At 38.0% G+C, this 18,529-nt stretch overlaps 2 protein-coding genes across 5 annotated transcripts in view; both read left to right on the top strand.

Annotated features, from left to right (window-relative positions):
• Positions 1-4,776: 4,776 nt before the first annotated feature.
• On the top strand, positions 4,777-14,591 carry nlrc3l (NLR family, CARD domain containing 3-like). Of its 3 annotated transcripts, none has more exons than XM_077208999.1 (7): positions 4,777-4,948; positions 5,084-5,158; positions 6,209-6,307; positions 7,154-7,294; positions 7,375-7,678; positions 10,162-10,408; positions 12,192-14,591. In XM_077208999.1, exons 2-7 carry the CDS (start codon positions 5,127-5,129, stop codon positions 13,775-13,777), a joined length of 2,409 nt encoding a protein of 802 aa, XP_077065114.1. In that variant the 5' UTR covers positions 4,777-4,948; positions 5,084-5,126; the 3' UTR covers positions 13,778-14,591. The 3 variants fall into 3 exon arrangements, with proteins under 3 accessions (XP_077065114.1, XP_077065115.1, XP_077065116.1); XM_077209000.1 differs by having other exon boundaries at positions 4,800-4,979; XM_077209001.1 differs by having other exon boundaries at positions 4,840-4,979; positions 5,081-5,158.
• A 669-nt stretch (positions 14,592-15,260) lies between these two features.
• chordc1a (cysteine and histidine-rich domain (CHORD) containing 1a) overlaps positions 15,261-18,529 on the top strand; it is a 155,807-nt gene continuing 152,538 nt past the window's right edge. The window contains exon 1 of one of the 2 annotated variants that reach the window (XM_077207074.1): positions 15,261-15,691. In XM_077207074.1, coding sequence (XP_077063189.1) covers positions 15,628-15,691 — 64 coding nt within the window. In that variant the 5' untranslated portion in view covers positions 15,261-15,627. The remainder of the gene's footprint in view (positions 15,692-18,529) is intronic. The other variant, XM_077207073.1, reaches the window with a different exon arrangement.

The following is an 18,529-nucleotide window of genomic DNA, read 5'->3' as shown; positions in this document are numbered from 1 at the left end:
CCAGTTCGGCGCTGTTTGAATGTGCGCGCGCTCAGAAAAAGTGCATCATGTCAGAACAGAACGCCAATGAAATGTTTACCCGGCAAAACTTGAAAGTACGACCAAATAATGAACTTTTGTGATTGGAAATAAGTGCAGTGTCCTGTGAGTGTAACTCTACCGCGTACGTTCACATGTGATGTGGATGTACGTCGAGTTTTACAGTGTTGGGACTTAAGCCTTGTTTATACTTTCACCTGGCTCCGCAGCGCGAGCCTCCGCTGCCTGCGCGCGCTCCTCCCCAAACGGAAGTGGCGTTTATACTTGACGAGCTCGCCGTTACACTATTCTTTGAAACGACAGGATGCGACTGAGTAATTGCCCTCTAAGCCACCACGAATCAGCGGTGAGAAGTAAGGTACACAGGTGAATGTTTATTTTAGTGCACTTCACCAAAACCACACTACAAAAGAATCGTGTAAAGCAGTAAACCTTGAGATTATTACTTGTTACATTAGAACAAAATAAATGAATCTGAGAACATAGCCTATACAACTAAATTAACGATAACTTACATATTTTCTAATTTCACTAAACATTTTCATTTAGTTTCAAGAACTTTCACTCAAAAAAATGATCGGTAATGGTACTAATGTCTTTACTTAGCTTTTTTATGTAAACCAGTTCCACTGGTTCCCCATAACTGGGTTTCATTAAACAAACATAATTTGTTCATGTAACTTCAACATCATGGAAGTCATTTTAAGCGATCCAATAAAACTCTGAGCTGAGTGTTAAATGAACACTGAAGCAGTGTTAAAGTTAATGAGATAATTAAGTGAATAATTGAGTGATGATTGAGCATTATTGAAGACACCTGATGTTAACAAGCAGAATCACTGAAGGAGAAAACTGGAATTTCAGGTCACCATTATGGAGATGAGTGTTTGTTTTAGTTGGGCTCTTGACCCCCACATCATTATACTGTCTAGCTGCTGTATCTGAATTATACAGCCAGATAATCAAATAGAACATGTGATCTGGTTGCGTTTCAACATATTCATTATATAACAATCATTTGACCTGAATCACTGAACTCATACAGAATCAAAATCTGAGTTAAGTTTACCTTATGGATTATTGCAGCACTGCTGTTGTAGAGCATGCCATTTTTTTTTAGCCTTTTCAAAGAAATCCAAATGATCAGATAAAAAAAGAAAAGAAAAACTTTCACAGGCACACACAGACATCAATATTTAGCGTATGAATCACAGCAATGGTGACAAACAGATCACCTCTGAACATAAACTCATTATTTATTCATGTAGCAATGCATGATGGGAGCCATGAATGAGTTTTGACTGGTGGCACCCAGAATGCACTGCAACATGCTTTATAATTGTCAGCATTGTTGAGATTCACAGGCTGATTCTTGAGGTCTGTGTGTGCCTAAATAAACTACTTTTTTTTAAAGTTCCTTTTTTTATTGATTTGATCATTTGGATTCCATTGAAAAGGCTAAAAATGGTATGCTCTAGTGATGGGCAATCCGGCTCTTTTTCGTGAGCCGGCTCGTTCGAATCAGCTCACTGAAAAGAGCCAGCTCTTTTGGCTCACAAACGGCTCTTTACAAAAATCAAGTTTTGACTATGATAGGTGTGAAAACAATTCTAATTAAATTATTAAATGAAATCATACTCACAATGTCTTTAAAAGTGCATTTAAGCACTTTTTTTATTAAGCATTTGTATTTAAATTACAACTTTTTGATGTATAGAAACAACATTCAAAACAAATACAATCTAAACAACATAATAGAACCCATATTAAAGAAATAAATAACTGAAAGGATTAAACTGGTCCCTCTTTTTCTCTCTTCTTTATTGGCATGTTATAACCAGCATTAACTATCTCACTAGTTATGTTTTGTATAACTAGCATGAACGCATACACACACACACACACACACACAATGGCTCGGCCCCTCCCTCATGCCGTATAATTGGTTGACACCTCGTGTATGATTGACAGGAACAGAATGTGAGGCTGATCAGACAGTCGAAACGAATGTGTGCGCCTTTCTAAAGGCCTATAATATTTTTTTGTTCTTTGAATTAGTCAATCATTTTAAATAAAATAAAATTCATTCATTATTTCATTATTACATAATGATTTAATTTCTATAGGCTATATTTTTAAAAATAGAGTCGGCTCTTCAGATATGCGAGCCAGCTCCCGTCGTTCACCTACAAGAGCTGGCTCTTAGAGCCGACTCATTCGCGAACGACCCATAGTATGCTCTACAACGGCAGTGCTGCTATAATCCATGAAGTAAACTTATCTCAGAATTGAGTTCTATATGAGTTCAGTAATTCAGGTCAAATGATTGAGATACAATGATTGTTAAACACAACCAAGATCATCAGATGACCTTTTCTATGTGATCCTCTGGCTGTTATAACTCATGTACAGCAGCCAAACATAATCTAAAGTTAATAATGTGGGGGTCAAGAGCCCAACTAAAACAAACACTCATCTCCATAATCGTGACCTGAAATTCCGGTTTTCTCCTTCAGGGATTCTGCTTGTTAACATCAGGTGTCTTCAATAATGCTCAATCATCACTCAATTATTCACTTAATTATCTCATTAACTTTAACACTGCTTCAGTGTTCATTTAACACTCAGCTCAGAGTTTCATTGGATCGCTTAAAATGACTTCCAAGATGTTGAAGTTACATGAACAAATTATGTTTGTTAGTTCACCCAAAAATGAAAATGATGTCATTAATGACTCACCCTCATGTCGCTCCAAGCCCGTAAGACCTCCGTTCATCTTCAGAACACAGTTTAAGATATTTTAGATTTAGTCCGAGAGCTTTCTGTCCCTCCATTGAAAATGTATGAACGGTATACTGTCCTTGTCCAGAAAGGAAATAAAGACATCATCAAAGCTGTAGTCCATGTGACATCAGTGGGTTAGTTAGAATGTTTTGAAGCATCGGAAATACATTTTGGTCCAAAAATAACAAAAACTACGACTTTATTCAGCATTGTATTGTCTTCCGGTTCTGTTGGGGATCCGCGTTCACGAGTCCGCAGTGACGCTGATGACGTAAGACGCTGCTGACGTGTATCTGGTGCGTCCGTGTATTAGGGTTCAAATAAATATGGCTGGGCAAAAAAATGCAAGTCTTCCTCTGTGTGGAAATCCTTAGACATGTTTGTGAAGATTGTTTTGTTTCCAGCGTGCGTCTCCCTCAGACTGTATACGAAGCTCGGGCGCACCAGACACACGTCAGCTCGTCTTACGTCAGCAGCGTCACTGAACGCGGATCCCCAACAGAACCAGAAGACAATACAATGCTGAATAAAGTCGTAGTTTTGGTTATTTTTGGACCAAAATGTATTTCCGATGCTTCAAAACATTCTAACTAGCCCACTGATGTCACATGGACTACTTTGATGATGTCTTTATTTCCTTTCTGGACAAGGACAGTATACCGTTCATACATTTTCAATGGAGGGACAGAAAGCTCTCGGACTAAATCTAAAATATCTTAAACTGTGTTCTGAAGATGAACGGAGGTCTTACGGGCTTGGAGCGACATGAGGGTGAGTCATTAATGACATCATTTTTATTTTTGGGTGAACTAACCCTTTAAAGAAACACAGTTATGTGGAACCAGTGGAACCTGTTTACATAAAAAAGTTAAGTAAAGCCAACACATCATTTTTTTGAGTGTTTTTATATAATTAAAAGGGCTTATGTCTGCTATTGTAGGCTCATTTTGTAAATTTAAGCAACTAGGCTACTAGACGCTCAAACTGGGTGCCGGTGTGATGAGATGCATATGCTCGGCCAGATTGGGCTCGAAATCGTGCAATTTCGGATGATAGGCCGCGCGCGCAGTTACTAAATGGGCCCTTTCGCACATTCGCGATCGTGCGGATGCGGCGACTATAAACCAAGCTTGAGGCGCCAGAACTGCAGCTGATAGAATGTGTGCTGTAGCACGATACTAACATATTTCTTCAAAAGCAGATTGGGGAGACATTAAATCATCCACGAGCAAAAATCGTGATATCGCATAAGCACAAGTATAAAACGACTGTTATGTCTGAAAACAAACACAAGTAACGGAGTTTACAAAACTGAATCGCACGCGCGCTACATTTATTCATTGCACAGACCAGTCTTTTTGTAGTATATGTCACACTGCACAGGACCCTTTTTAATGAACGTTTGGTGTAGGTCTACTATATCGAGATATCTGAACATCTTTGCCAATCGCAAACCAGTACAGAAGTAATCAATAAATTATCGGGGAGTGTCATGCCTTTTTTCACAATCATTTTGGAGGGTCATAGAAAGATGTATTGCTGGCGAAGGGAGGGTCAAGTCTATTTTGACTATAGATCTCAAAACTCATCCAGTAGCCCCTTAAATAAAAAACGAACAGTCCCTAATGTCTGTCTGTCTCTTTCTGTCGGTCTGTCTTAAATATTTCTTTATATAGTGATGGGTTGTATCACACTGCAGTAGCCTAGTACTTTTTTATACTAACTAAAATGTGTAAATATTTCTTCATATAGTGATGGGTTATATCACACTGCAGTAGCCTAGTACTTTTTTATACTAACTAAAATGTGTAACACTTTTTTTTATTATCATTGTTAAAGAAATCCTCTTCAAAGACGATGCAGAAATGAATAGTTCTCATCATTAAGGTTTTCGCAGTCGATGCGCTTATATTCGGTGTATTGCAGCCATAGACGGTAAAAAGATTGCAGCGTGACACTTGAAACCGAAAGTGAACGACGTCACAGGCAGGAAATGTGGAAGAGACGCGCGAGGCCGTGGCTTTAACGGAAGACATTTCTGTTTAGGATTCAAACTCATTTTGACAGCGAAATAATCAACTACATGACATCAATTTAACGCTCGATCGCTCCCTAAATGTTTCGGGTACGTTTGTGTCGCTTCATAAATGTTTTTGGTTAGTTTTGTCGCTTTATATGAATTGTATAACTCTGAAATATGGCGAAGAATGATTTCCCTATTCGACTTTAAAATAATTTCCCTGTGCTGTTTTTGAAACAGGAGCTGTGCTGTAATCGTTTATAAGGACTTTATAAGGACCATCATGAGTGAATATAGTGATTCTGAAGTGGATCGGTAAGTGTTTGAAGAATTTTTAGCTTTTCTCGTTTCAGTCTGGTACAACCGGCCTGCTTTTCTTAGTTCTGCCAAACCAGCTTTAGTTTGGTTACTTGTCACTCTAGTAGTCAGACAGGATCTGCAGAGCAAATGAAAGGACGAATAATCAAATAAAATTATAAAGTTGGTGAGCAATTGCTGTCCTTAACTCATACTTCATACTTGTAAGTCACCTACATAAAAAGGTTTGTGGACCGAAAAGTAAGCGATTCCACCTTGTCTAACTCTTAGTTGGTCCGAATAGTTATTTAAATGACTACCATGTCTTAACATAGCAGCTACAGTATGTCTATGCAAACTAACCTCTGGGTAAAAACTAACAATATACATTAATAAATGCATCTGTAAATGGGGTGTAATGGTTTAGGATTGCATCTGAAATCGGCACACAACTGAGATCTTTAATGTCATATCAGAACAGCTGAGTTTAATCCGAGTTAGTTGTTGATCAATATGATTTTGATTTGGGTATCTACACAATTTTATCATTCAAACATTTCTTAACAGTGTTCTCACATTTATATCTTGACATTGTGTTTTTCGATTTAAAACTGACAAGCAAAAATGTTTTTTGTTGGGAATCGGAAATATGAGAAGTTACTTTTTCTCACCTGATGTTTATCTGTTCAAAGATCATCAGGATTATCACTTCATTCCCACCAGCATGTGTTATTAGACCCCTAACCTGACTGATCAAATAACAAGCCACTTAGTTGGAAAGAAAACATAGTTTCTGTCAGCTTGAAATACAATCTGCATTTAAAGAAGCAGAGTCTTTGCGGGTTCAGACATTTTATGGACATTTTTTTTAATGTAAATTTAATTACAGAAAAGGTTCAGCCATCTGAGTGTTTTAATAATGCTTTTAATCTTGGCCTTTGAATTACAGGTATCGGTTTTGCATAGCAAAATTATGCTGTGGAGCTTTTTATGATGACTTCTCACATGCCCGTTTCAGCTGCTGTCATTTTATTTGTTTTAACGTTGATGTGAACATTTGTTTTGAAGGGTCATGACAGGCCGGCCACCCAGCAGTTATGGCTCCATGCACAGCGATGATGAGGATGAAGATAACTTTGAACCTCCGCTCAAACATGCAGAAACAAAGTACAGTATACAACTTAACCATCACAAAAAACAATTTGAGCAATTCTATGAATAATTGTAATAAAATAGTTTTATGTGATGTAGTTTTTATCAGTTTTGACATGATTAATCAAGCATAACATTCACTCCAAGTTATTTATATTAAATAAGGTTGGATCTAGTCAACTTTTGAACATGGTACAGGAGAATTCATGTCACTTTTTAATTGTCATTTTAAATTGATGGTTCATTCTTGTTTTGAGGTAAATGGGTGTGACAGGGAGATAAATTATCCTGATGTAATTAAAAATGTTCAGCATCATTACTCCAGTTTTCAGTGTCACATTATCCTTGATAAAAAGGGATAGTAAAGATTTATATTGTTAGAAAGGTTTCCATTTTTAATAAATGCTGTTCTTTTTTTTTTAGGATTCATTGATGAATAAAAGTTAAAGTATCACAGGTTATAAAACATATTAAGCACATCATTGATAAATCCGCATATTTGAATGATTTGGTGATCATGTGACACTGAAGACTGGAGTAATGATGCTGAAAATTCAGCTTTGATCACAGGAATAAATTACATTTTAAAGTATATTAAAATATAAAACCATTATTTTAAATTTTAGTAATATTTCACAATATTACTGTTTTTACTATATATATATTTTTTTATCAAATACATGCAGGCCTTGAGCATAAAAGAGTTCTTTCAAAAACATTAAAAATGTTTTCAAACTTTTGAGCAGAACTGTATGTTTAGTTAAGTTTAATTTTAGTGTTGTACTTATAATGTTGTAGACACAAATGTGAATCATTTCATAGTCCATTTATGTATTTCTATCATATTTATATGTTGTACAGGGTCAGGCTTTACCGCTCAGGATCCCCAGAGACTGCGATTACTGAACGAACACACACAAATCAGTCCAGCATATACCAAGATGGATTGCTTCTGCGACAGCAGTCCATCATGCACAAAGAAGCCTCTCCTCAAAGATACGAGTAACTACATCCACAACACACATGCATCTAAATGAATAGTTTACCTATGCTCAAAAGACTCACTTCATTGTCATTAACAGAGAGCCCATGACCCTGGAGCATTCTGAGGTGTGGAGCGACGTGAGGAGTGACGTGAGGACAGACCGAGCGTTGAATGAAGAGCCGGATGACAGAGAGATGCGTGAGACAGACCAGCAGGAACAGCCCAATGAAAGTGCAGCAATGGAGGTGCAGGAGGAGCGGAGCGAGGAGCCGGCTTATGATTTTGATGAAATTGTTGTACATTTTGAGGAACCGAAGGAGCCTCCGCCACCCCCTCCAGAGGGTGCCGGTCTGCAGTTTCGACACACACACAGCTCCCTCACCCTGCGCCATGTGCTCACGGTCAGTAGCTGTTTTTTATTCCGCTGTTTTGTTTCCTCCATAAATAGAGCTGTACAACTAATCGCAATGAAACCGCACGCGATTTGGTAAAGGCTGCGATTATTTTATGTGCAGTTTTTCAGTGAAGTATGGCTCTGTGATCGGTAGTAAATGATGCTCGATCTGAAAGCCAGATGGCGACACACACACACACACACACACACACACACACGCACACGCACACGCACACGCACACACACACACACACACACACACACACACACACACACACACACACACACACACACACACACACACAACAAATATGCCCCACCGCAGAAGAACGATAACACGCATCATTCCAGGAAAACCCTATGTGCATCATACTATCTATAGCTGAATAAAAAGATGATTGAAACTAGGGCTGGTCCGAATACCATTTTTTGAGCTTCGAAGCTTCGGTAGTAATGAACATCGAATATTCGAAGCTTCGGCGAGAGGGGGCTGAACATATTCTTTTCACTAATAAAGGCAGGAATCTCTGTGTTGGTCTGTCTTTTTGCATTTTGATTATTTCGAGAACCGTTCATCCAACCGACTTCACAAGGGAGTGCAGTGTTGCATTTGGTGCAATATAGATGGACACGCGAGACGCGACACATTCAGAATTAATAAACTTTTAGTCAGCTACAGAACAGCGCGAGCGGGAAGCAGCGCACCTCACGCGGGCAGGGTTTATATGCTCCGAGAACGGACACTCCACTATGATATAAAACGCACACACACAGGTCTGTTAAATTAAGCAATACTTTTAAGGTAGTCTAATATTTTTCTGACTAACAAATTACTGACACAGTAAAGGGTAGATTTAAATAAAGAAAAACGAAATTTAAATAAAGAAAAAAATTAATTTAAATAAGGAAAAACGAAATTTAAATAAAGAAAAAAATTAATTTAAATAAAGAAAAACGAAACTTAAATAAAGAAAAACGAAACTTAAATAAAGAAAAACGAAATTTAAATAAAGAAAAATGAAACTTAAATAAAGAAAAAACTAAATTTAAATAAAGAAAAATGAAACTTAAATAAAGAAAAAACAAAATTTAAATAAAGAAAAACGAAATTAAGTTAAATTAAAAACGAGATTAATTTAGATAGAATAATAGAAACAAAATGTATTAGCCTTTTACCCGTTATTATCAATTTTCCACAATGTCAAAGCAACGCAGCTTAACCCAAAACACAAGCTCAGGCATGCACTTCGGTCCATACAACCTCCGCTGTTCTGCGCTCTAGCCAGAGAACACTCCCGTTGCAGTTAGGCGTCGGTTCTATTTCTAGCATGCACGCATTTTCCGCGTGGCTCGAGCCGCGCCTGTGTTTCACACAGGCAGTGTGCAAACTCCAACCTGTTAACATGGGAGCTGAAATAAAAACGTACATGCCACACAGCTGAGACGCTCACGCCATGCAGCCAGTGTGTCGCCGGCCTTATTCAAGCGCGAGTGAGAACCGTTTCGCGGGGGATCCCAGGTGTGCAAAAAAAAAAAAAAAAAACGAATATTCGAATGTCACATTTTCAAATCGAATACCAACCCACCGAACGAATATTCGAATATTCTGGTCCAGCCCTAATTGAAACGCTTTGATTAAACATGACTAATAAACACACAACTACATTATTCTGTATAAGAAGCCACATCATCTCACAGCTTCTCATGTTTGGAAATATGTTTGACGTGTGTTGCTTTTTCAAATGCACGTTATAAGTGACTCAAATTCAGCTTTCAGATGGAGCAGCGTTTACAGAGCCGTACATCGATGACAAGCTGCGCATAAAAAAGAATCGCAGCCTTTGCGGTTTCTAAATCACTATAAGCCAACTCGATTTAAGTGTGATTACATGTAAATTGCGATTAATTGTGCAGCCCTACTCCTAAATGGTGGTCCTACGTCACACAGTGAGAAGTTCAAAGATGGATGTTGTCACGGTCTTGCAACCAAAGATAGCCTGCGATCATTTTCTGTCATTTATCATGATCATCTCAGTGTGTTTTTGCTGCTACGACCCACGTCTACTGACTAACCATCAAAAATGCTACATGAAATTGTGTATTGATCAATCCTACAAGGTGCTAAAACTTACAACTACTTGCCTCACGCTCCATTTGCAAAATTGTCATGCCAAGTTGGCCTCTTTTCCCAAGCCTAGTTCATATTCTCCTTTCGCTTCCTCTTTTTTTTCAGTCTTTTGTCAATTAATATACAGGGACAAAACCATTCAACTTCTTTTCAACATTTATAAGTTTTTATTTTTCACTTTTTATACTTTTTTTTTGTTTTACTAAAGTATCAAACTTAAGTATGTGCTCCAAAGCTTTACATTTTAATGAGTTTTCTGGGGACCTCAGAGTAACCTTTTTTTTTTTTAAATTGATGCACAGGTGTTAAACTTTCTTGCACTATATTTAGATAAATATTACAGATGTTTCTGTCTCATTCAGGCCATGGTGAACAGTCTTGGTCAGCTCCATCCATCAGAGATGTCATATTATAAGCGTTGTCTGAGCAGTCACTGCAAATTCAAGAAGAACTACCCGGTGATCGCGGATCTTACTGATGCGCTGGATGTGGCTGATAAGATGATCGAGATCTGTAAGCTGGGAGAGGCTCTATATCTCACTGTACGAAACCTCCAAAACATCAGAAGGGACGATTTGGCCAAAACCCTGAGGAAGACTTGTAGAAGAGGTACAGCAGCTTCAACACATCACCTGATAGATGCTCAAGGAACAGTTGCCCCCCCCCTCCCTCCAAAAAAAAAAAACTGTCATTGATATTCTAACTTTAGAGCTTTAGGTGTATTCAAACATTATTTATATTTATCATTTTATTATGTGATATATTTCTTTGATCAAAAAAGTAATTTAGGGCTGTCTGTTAACACGATTAATTCAAAATCCTTATTGCGTTAATACAAATAAATTATTGAAGCACATGAAATTGGACCATTAATGTAATTTGTCACGCAGTTAGTAGGGATGCACCAATATGAATTTTGGCCAAGACTGATAACCGATAATTCTTTATATTTGAAAGCCGATAACCAATATATTGTCCGATACACCTAAATCCAAATTATTATATAATATAAGAGCCTAATTACAATTTTATGTAACCGTTTTGAATTGATTCCAATTATATTTCAAGCAATTCAAAACCATCATGTCGAACTGGGCACATCTGTAGTGTCTCTGCTCAAGGAAATAATTCATTATTTTACGTTTCCTTGCTGGATAAAACAATCCAGCCTCTTGCTAGTAAAGTTTTGATGGATGAGGATTATCAAGGTAAAGATGATTGCAGTGTCGTCGTACAGGAGTCGTACTGTAAGCACACATGAGTCCTTTATATTAATGCACAAACAAAGTTTGTGCATTCTCGACACTGATATACATTGTTTATGCACAGTCAAATTTCAGTACACATACGTTGCTTTCACACACATTCAGGATAAACATTTGATTTGTTGTGTGTGTGTTGCTGTAATATGTTAGTAATTCTGAATCGATTCTTATACTGTAGGTATTTATGCAGTCAGGTCAAGGAGGTTGGTTTAGTTTGGTTTGGCCTGTGGTCTTGTTTTGTATCACAACATGACTTGTCTAACATGTAAATAAGGTCTTTGCTGTTGCACTGTACACATGATGAATATTTTAATTTTTTTCTCCATGTGCATAACTTTTTGAATTATATGGACCACTTGTATAGTTTGGTTATTTGATGGCCTTTCGTAGTCCCCAAGTGTCCTTTTTTGGAAATGCCTACATTTAAATCTGATGGTCATGTAGTTAAATGGTGTATTCTTAATTTCACGATAAGTGTGCCATTAATTGTGATTTAAAAAAAATTGTAATCTATTGACAGCCCTAATTGTGAAGTATTACAGTTTAAAATACTTGTTTTCTATGTTAATATTTTATTCCTGTGATCAAAGCTGAATATTCAACATCATTACTCCAGTCTTCAGTGTCACATGATCCTTCAGAAATCATTCTAATATGATGATTTGCTGCTCAAGAAACATTTCCATCAATGTTGAAAAAAGTTTCCACAGAAATCTGAAGCAGCGGAAACTGATAAATTTTTTTTCAGGATTGATTAGAAAGTTAAAAAGAAACGGAAATCTTTTGTAACATCATAAATGTCTTTACTGTCACTTCTGATCAGTTTAATGCATCCTTGCTGAATAACTGTATTAGTTTCTTTGGGGAAACAAAAAAACTCATACTGACCCAAAACTTGATCAGTAGAGTAAATATTTTCTTCTTCTGACTCACGATATTGATTAAACATGTACAGAAAAGAGTAATCAGTACAATTCACTATAAATTATAACTTTTGAGTGAACTGTTCCTTTAATTTTTGAATATGGCTAATTAGTTTAGTATCGAGTGTGGTATAAAATAAACCTTGCACGTAAAAAAGCATAATAAATTCCTTCAGTCTGATATTCTGTTTTGTTTCTTCGCAGCCTTGTTACAGTATGATCTGAAAATGGCCCACGACAGGCGCTATTACTCTCTTTACGAGGGCCGATGCCGTCCAGGTCAGCAGCGCTACATCAGTGACGTCTACGTCGAACCCGTAACAGTCATCAGGGGCAGCAGGGACCCCATCAACCCTGAGAACGAGGTCCAACGGATCCCGTACACGATCGAGGAGATGTCAATCAGGGCCGCCGACATCTTCCGCCCCCTTCCTCCCGAGCACAAACCAATCCGTACGGTCATGATGACGGGGATCCCTGCCTGCGGTCTAACGGTGGCCGTGAATAAGTTCATCGTGGATTGGATGGAGGAAAAAAACAATCAGGATTTTCAATTAGTGTTCCCAATTCCGGCAAGGGAGTTGTACGTTGGGAAAGGTGGAGAGCTGAACTTCCTGGAGACGCTCTCAAGCTATTTCGCCGAAGCTGAAGACATCGGATTCATCGAGAAGGAAGATTGCTTGAGTCTCTTCATTATTGATGCGTTAGAAGTTTGCCGTCATGGACTGGACTTCAAAAACAACAAAACTATAACGAGCCCCAGGGAGAAAGCGCCACTTGATGCCCTTCTCACCAGCCTGATCAAAGGCACGTTGCTTCCTAACGCTTGTGTTTGGATCACCAGCCACGTCACCGCCGCCCACAAAATCCCTCCCAATTTAATCGACAGGCATGTACAGTTGAGAGGATTCACGGATGTAGGCAAGGAAGAGTACTTTACCAAGAGAACAACTGATCCCGAGCTTGGTAGGAAGGTTTATAACCAAATGAAACGCTCCAAAGCTCTTGAAATCATCTGCCATCTTCCTCTCTTCAGCTGGATGGTGGCGTTTATCTTCGAACGGGCGTTCCGAGATCCCGAATACGGCAAACATCCACCTGGCATCACAGCGTTTTATTCGCAGTACATTGTTGTCCAAATGAACCGCTCGTTCGAGAAGTATCGCGGTTGTAACGTGGAGGCGCAAAAGTGGAAGGATGAAGATAAGATGTTTATAGAGATGATGGGGAAGATGGCGTATCGGATGATTCAAGAGGGACGGGACTGCTTTAACGTTGCAGATTTGAGAAACGTTAACCTGACCTATGACGATTTGTGCTCTCGGGATGAGTTAACCACCGAAGTCAAGCGGGCGAGTGAAGACATAGAGACGTGGGTCTTCAAGTTCATCCACGTTACCATACAGGAGTACATGGCCGCCATGTACGTATACGTGGCGTTTAGGAAACACGCGAAAAACGTGTTTATATCGAGCCAAAAGTCTTGGTTACAGAGTTCAAGCAAGGATCGCCCCGTGATAGAGATGTACCGTCCCGCCATCGACCGCATGCTGGCTTCTCCGAACGGACATCTGGACATGTTTCTCCGCTTTTTGATCGGATTGGTGACTCCAGGAACTGAGGATAACCTCCGTGGATATGTGCTCAGTCACTATCATCCCAAAGCCAAAGGCACGGAGGATGTGGTCAAATACATAAACAAAAAGATGAAGGAAAACATCCACCCCGACAGGCGCAGAAACCTGGAGTTGTGTCTGGTGGAACTGGAGGAAGGCAAAGAGGAAAGATAAGTGGAAGTAGCAGAAAATGGATTAATCTCTCGAGCGGGACTGTGGAACACTAAACTAAAAGCAGCGTCCCGCACAAATCAATCTGTCAAATGGATAGTTCACCCAAACATGTACAGATTTTAGTCACGGCTGCCTTCATTGAACGGGATAACAGCGATAAATGCTTCTCTTTTTGTTTCTGAGGTAAAAAAGCATGGGTTTGAATGACATTGTTGTGTTATTTGCAAATTCAGGTGATTTAAACCTGTTTGTTGGGTGAGCTGTTCCTTATTTTTGTTGCTGAGCAGAGAACATTAGTTTGCTTGTTTGTTTCAGTCTGATGAGAACAGATAATAGCACTACTATCATTAAAGTGCACAAAGTGCTTTCAAGGGGCTGAAGAACTGGACGTGCAGTTTATCAACAACGGCTGGTTTCTAGAATCATCAGCACCCAACTCAAACTCTAGTTAACACGTTATTCAATGATCTGTGTGTAACATGCATAACTAATTTATTATCCTGACTAGACAGTGTTTGTTTCAGGTTTGTAATCACAAAATATTGATTTTACATTTGCTTCAGTAGTTACCGTTAGTTACCGATCCAGAATATATGTTCAAATAATCCAGTCTGCTTGGATACACTGACAGTTGAATGAGTTTGAGCAGCAATAGTATTTAATTAACCCCACTTGGTTTTTTAATTTTTAATTTTTGAAGGGTAGTGTGACCAAATCTGGGTTGGAAAGCCAAGGGTTGTTGATTTACTTTTATTTTATGTGCCTTTTATTACTAATGTGTCATTGAGTATGTATAATAAAAATGTTTCTTGTAGTGGTGGAGTAGTGGTATTTCCTATTTTCCATGTTAAATTTATCAAAATATCTAAGTTGAAATATCTAAAGTAATGTAAAGGTTATACAGCAATAGGCGTGTGTATGTTTGTATATACAATAGAACAGAAGGTAAAATTTGAAGTGGGAAAAAATATATATGCAGGTTTGTTGTTTTTTTTTCTTCCGAAAGTTACGAATTTGCACATGAATAACATATTATACAATTATTGTTGGGGCTTGGTTAGACTTTATCATCGAAAGAGGAGCCTAAACCAAATTTAGAGACCGTTTTCTCGGTTTTCACAGTCCCTGTCATCCTCGAGGTATTATTGTGTCTCGTTCTATTTTTTACAGTCCATGGTCTCGTTGGACATACAACATTTTCCAACAGGGGGCGTTTACGGCTCAGAAAGGCGAATCCTCCATCCAAACATTCAAATCTCAATACTTTGATTATACTTTATATATAGAAAGCTTAATTTTAAATGTATTGATGTCCAAGAATTGGTATGTGTGATTGAAATGTAAATCCGTCACAGCATTTTCTTTAGAAAAATAATTTTATAAAACACCTTATCTAGTAATCGTAATCGACTGAGATTGGCTCATCCTGACAAGCGCTGAGAAAAGTAGCAGCTACCACGTGACATTTATTTCAGCAGCGCTCAGGACAATAATTTACATTAAATAATGACAGCGAGAAACCCTAAAAGCCATTAAATTAAAAATACACAGCGAATCGTCATAATATAAAAATATATTTAATAGACCCACCACATTTATCACTTGTAACTTCATTCTGACTGGTGTTCTACCCACTTATTTCCGTTTCTATCTATGATCGAGTGTCAGAAAAGTTCGCGAATTTTCCCGAACGCGTCGCGAGCTTCCGGCAGAGGAAAGATCCAGCGCGAGGCACAATATACACGCGCGCGCCAGACATCAAAACCGAACACTCAGTGCAATAAAATACAAAAAATATATTTTTTTTTTACAGGTTGTGAATACTTCGTCTGTGTCGTGAACCGTTCGTAATGTCTGTGCTGTGTTATAATAAAGGCTGCGGGCAACGATTCGATCCAGAAATCAATCCGAAGGGTGAGTGTTTGTAACACTAATCTAGTTACAAAGTTTATTCATAATCTAAAGTGTTACTTATTTTGTATACCGCGCTATCTATTATTTACCTTCATACTCTTACGCTTCAATGACCACATGCATGGCTCTGGTTTCTTGTGTGTTGTAAGAAACACAACGGAGTCAGAATATATGCAGTGTTGTTAATATAAATATATAAGCTTACTTTGTAGAATATCATGTATACATGTGTGTTATTGTGAACTGGCCAGCACTGCATACTACTTGAGCTAAATTATGTACTATCCACCTTTTTAGGGGCTCTCAAAACATCACCAAACATTATTTAATGTATAAAAGATCATTCGTTTATAAAGGGAAATGTCACATAACTTAATATATTTGCCTTATTCCCCCCGAAACATTACATGCTTGAAGCATTAACTTTCAAATCATTTTATATTTTTATTTGAATTATCTTTATTATTATCAGTAATAAATAATAATAATAATTAATATATTAAACTGATATTTGTGATCACATGCCACGCTGACACCGCTTGACAAACTAGCATGCATTTAATGTTTGTTAATATTATTTTAAGTGTTTAAATTAACGTCTAATTATAATAAAGAGCTTTTTCTTGAATTTTCCTGAGAAAAATGAATAATTTTACAGAAAATCCTTGAAACATTGTTTTACTTTGATTTTGCTCCCTCATTCAGGTTCAGCTACACTGATTCAAGAAAAATGTATTTAAGAAAAAAAATATATTAATTTAATAAAAACAATGTAAACAATTTAAAATGTATTAACAATAATATACTACTGCCACTACTAATGATTATATCATTCACAAATTTTAAACATTATTAAGTATGTAACATTATTAAGTGTTTTGAGTGTAAAATCATTTCAATCATGACAACTCCCGGAATAGTTTTAGCATGTTATTGAATATGGTAATGTTCATGTATTTGGTCTTGGCGGATTAAATCCGCTGCTGCTGTTTATTGTAATGTCTTTTGGTAATTCCTAGCTAGCTGTTTAGGCTTAACAATTAGGGAAACAAATATATAATAAAGACAAGACACACCACCAGTTGTTCACTGTCAGTGTCGTTCTTGTTCTGCCTTTACTTGTCATAACCAAGATACATGTACAGGGCTCCACCTAGTGGTAAGCAACAGCATACAGCACCATAGATCCTTATAGATCTTCCTTTTTTTTACACACAATTTTAAACTTGAACTCTTATTGCTAATTAGAAAGTCAGTATTGCAAACTCTTTTTTTCTTCTTTTTTTTCAAATGACAGATGAACAGATCTCAGCCTCTACTTTACTTTAGTTACTACTTGCGTACTTCAGCAAGAATAACGCTTTGGAGGTCTAACCTTTGTGCAGCTGCAGCTTTAGCAGTTTACTCGCTGTTGGTAGTCTGGTTTTCAATCTACGGCCCATAAGAAGCTGTGCAGGAGATAACGTCACTCCAGCAGCGTATTCCTGTACTCAAGAAGAGCGATGTACGGATCTACCTGACTTTCTTGCACCTTCTTGAGTAGGTTTTTGATGGATTGTACAGCTCAATCACTTTGACCATTAGATTGAGGATATCTTGGACTTGAAGTCGAGTGTTCGAACTCCCAGTTATCGCTGAAGTTGCTGAATTGAGCACTGACAAACTGTGTTCCGTTATCTGAAACAACTTCATCTGGAATCCCGTGTCTAGCAAATATTGACTACAGTGCTGTTATTACATGCTGGCTTGTTGTCTGTGTCAACTTTTTAATTTCAGGAAATTTTGAGAAGTAGTCCACACATACCAACTAATCTGCTTTGTTGAAGTGAAAGATGTCAACTCCTACCTTTGACTGCGCCCTGTCTGGTAATTAATGACTGACAAAGAGGTTCTTTGGCATTGTTCCTTTTGAAAGTGTTGCACACAACACACTTTGACACCACACCTTCAATTTGTTTTCCCATGCCGTGCCAAAACAATATATCTCTTGCTCTCTCTTTACACTTAACAACTCCCAAATGAGCTTCATGAATCCTCTCCAGCATTTCTGCTTGAAGACTTTGTGGAACCACTAGTCTTGTGTTTTTGAACAGCAGTCCTTCTGAAATGTTCAGCTCTTCTCTGAATGTCAAATACTTTTTCAATGCATATGACACATCTCTGATCTGTTTAGGCCATCCTGTCTTGACTACTGCCACCACCATCTGCAGTTCTCCATCTGCTTCTTTAGCTTTCCTGACTGCTTCAAGTTTTTCTTCTGAAATTGGTTTGACCTTCTGACAACTGATGAACTTCCAAGTCACTGTCCAGTAATTGTTCTACTACTTCTTCCAGGTAGACTCTGCAAAGCGCATCTGCGATTTTCAACTCCTTTCCTGGTTTGTAGGTTACCTGCTGATAATACATCAACATCCTCTGCAGTCGGATTGGTGCTTTTTCTAGAGGCTTTTTGAACACTGTCTTCAGTGGCTTGTGATCTGACTGCACTCTTACTGGTTTACCATAGAGGTATTGGCTGAATTTTTCACAGCCGTACACAATGGCTAAAAGCTCTTTTTCAATCTGAGCATACCTTTTCTGGCAGTCAGTCAGTGATCTTGAACCATATGCTACAGGATCTCCTTCCTGCAAAATGACAGCACCTAAACCCTCTGAACTTGCATCCACAGAAAGAGTCACGTCCTTGTTGACATCAAAGAATTTGAGAACTGGTGCGTTGCTCAGTTGTGACTTTAGCATCTCAAAACTCTTTTGCTGTGAAGTTTCCCAGTGCGATGCTACACCGTTTTCCAGGAGTTCCCTCAGCGGGGCACTTATCTCCGACAGGTTTGGAACAAA

The sequence above is a fragment of the Siphateles boraxobius genome, unplaced genomic scaffold (assembly GCF_051911475.1).
Source record: "Siphateles boraxobius isolate OS27281-9 unplaced genomic scaffold, OSU_SipBor_1 6, whole genome shotgun sequence".
Taxonomy (NCBI): domain Eukaryota; kingdom Metazoa; phylum Chordata; class Actinopteri; order Cypriniformes; family Leuciscidae; genus Siphateles; species Siphateles boraxobius.
Note: the sequence above shows the minus strand (reverse complement) of the source record. Positions and strands in the feature narration are given on the sequence as shown.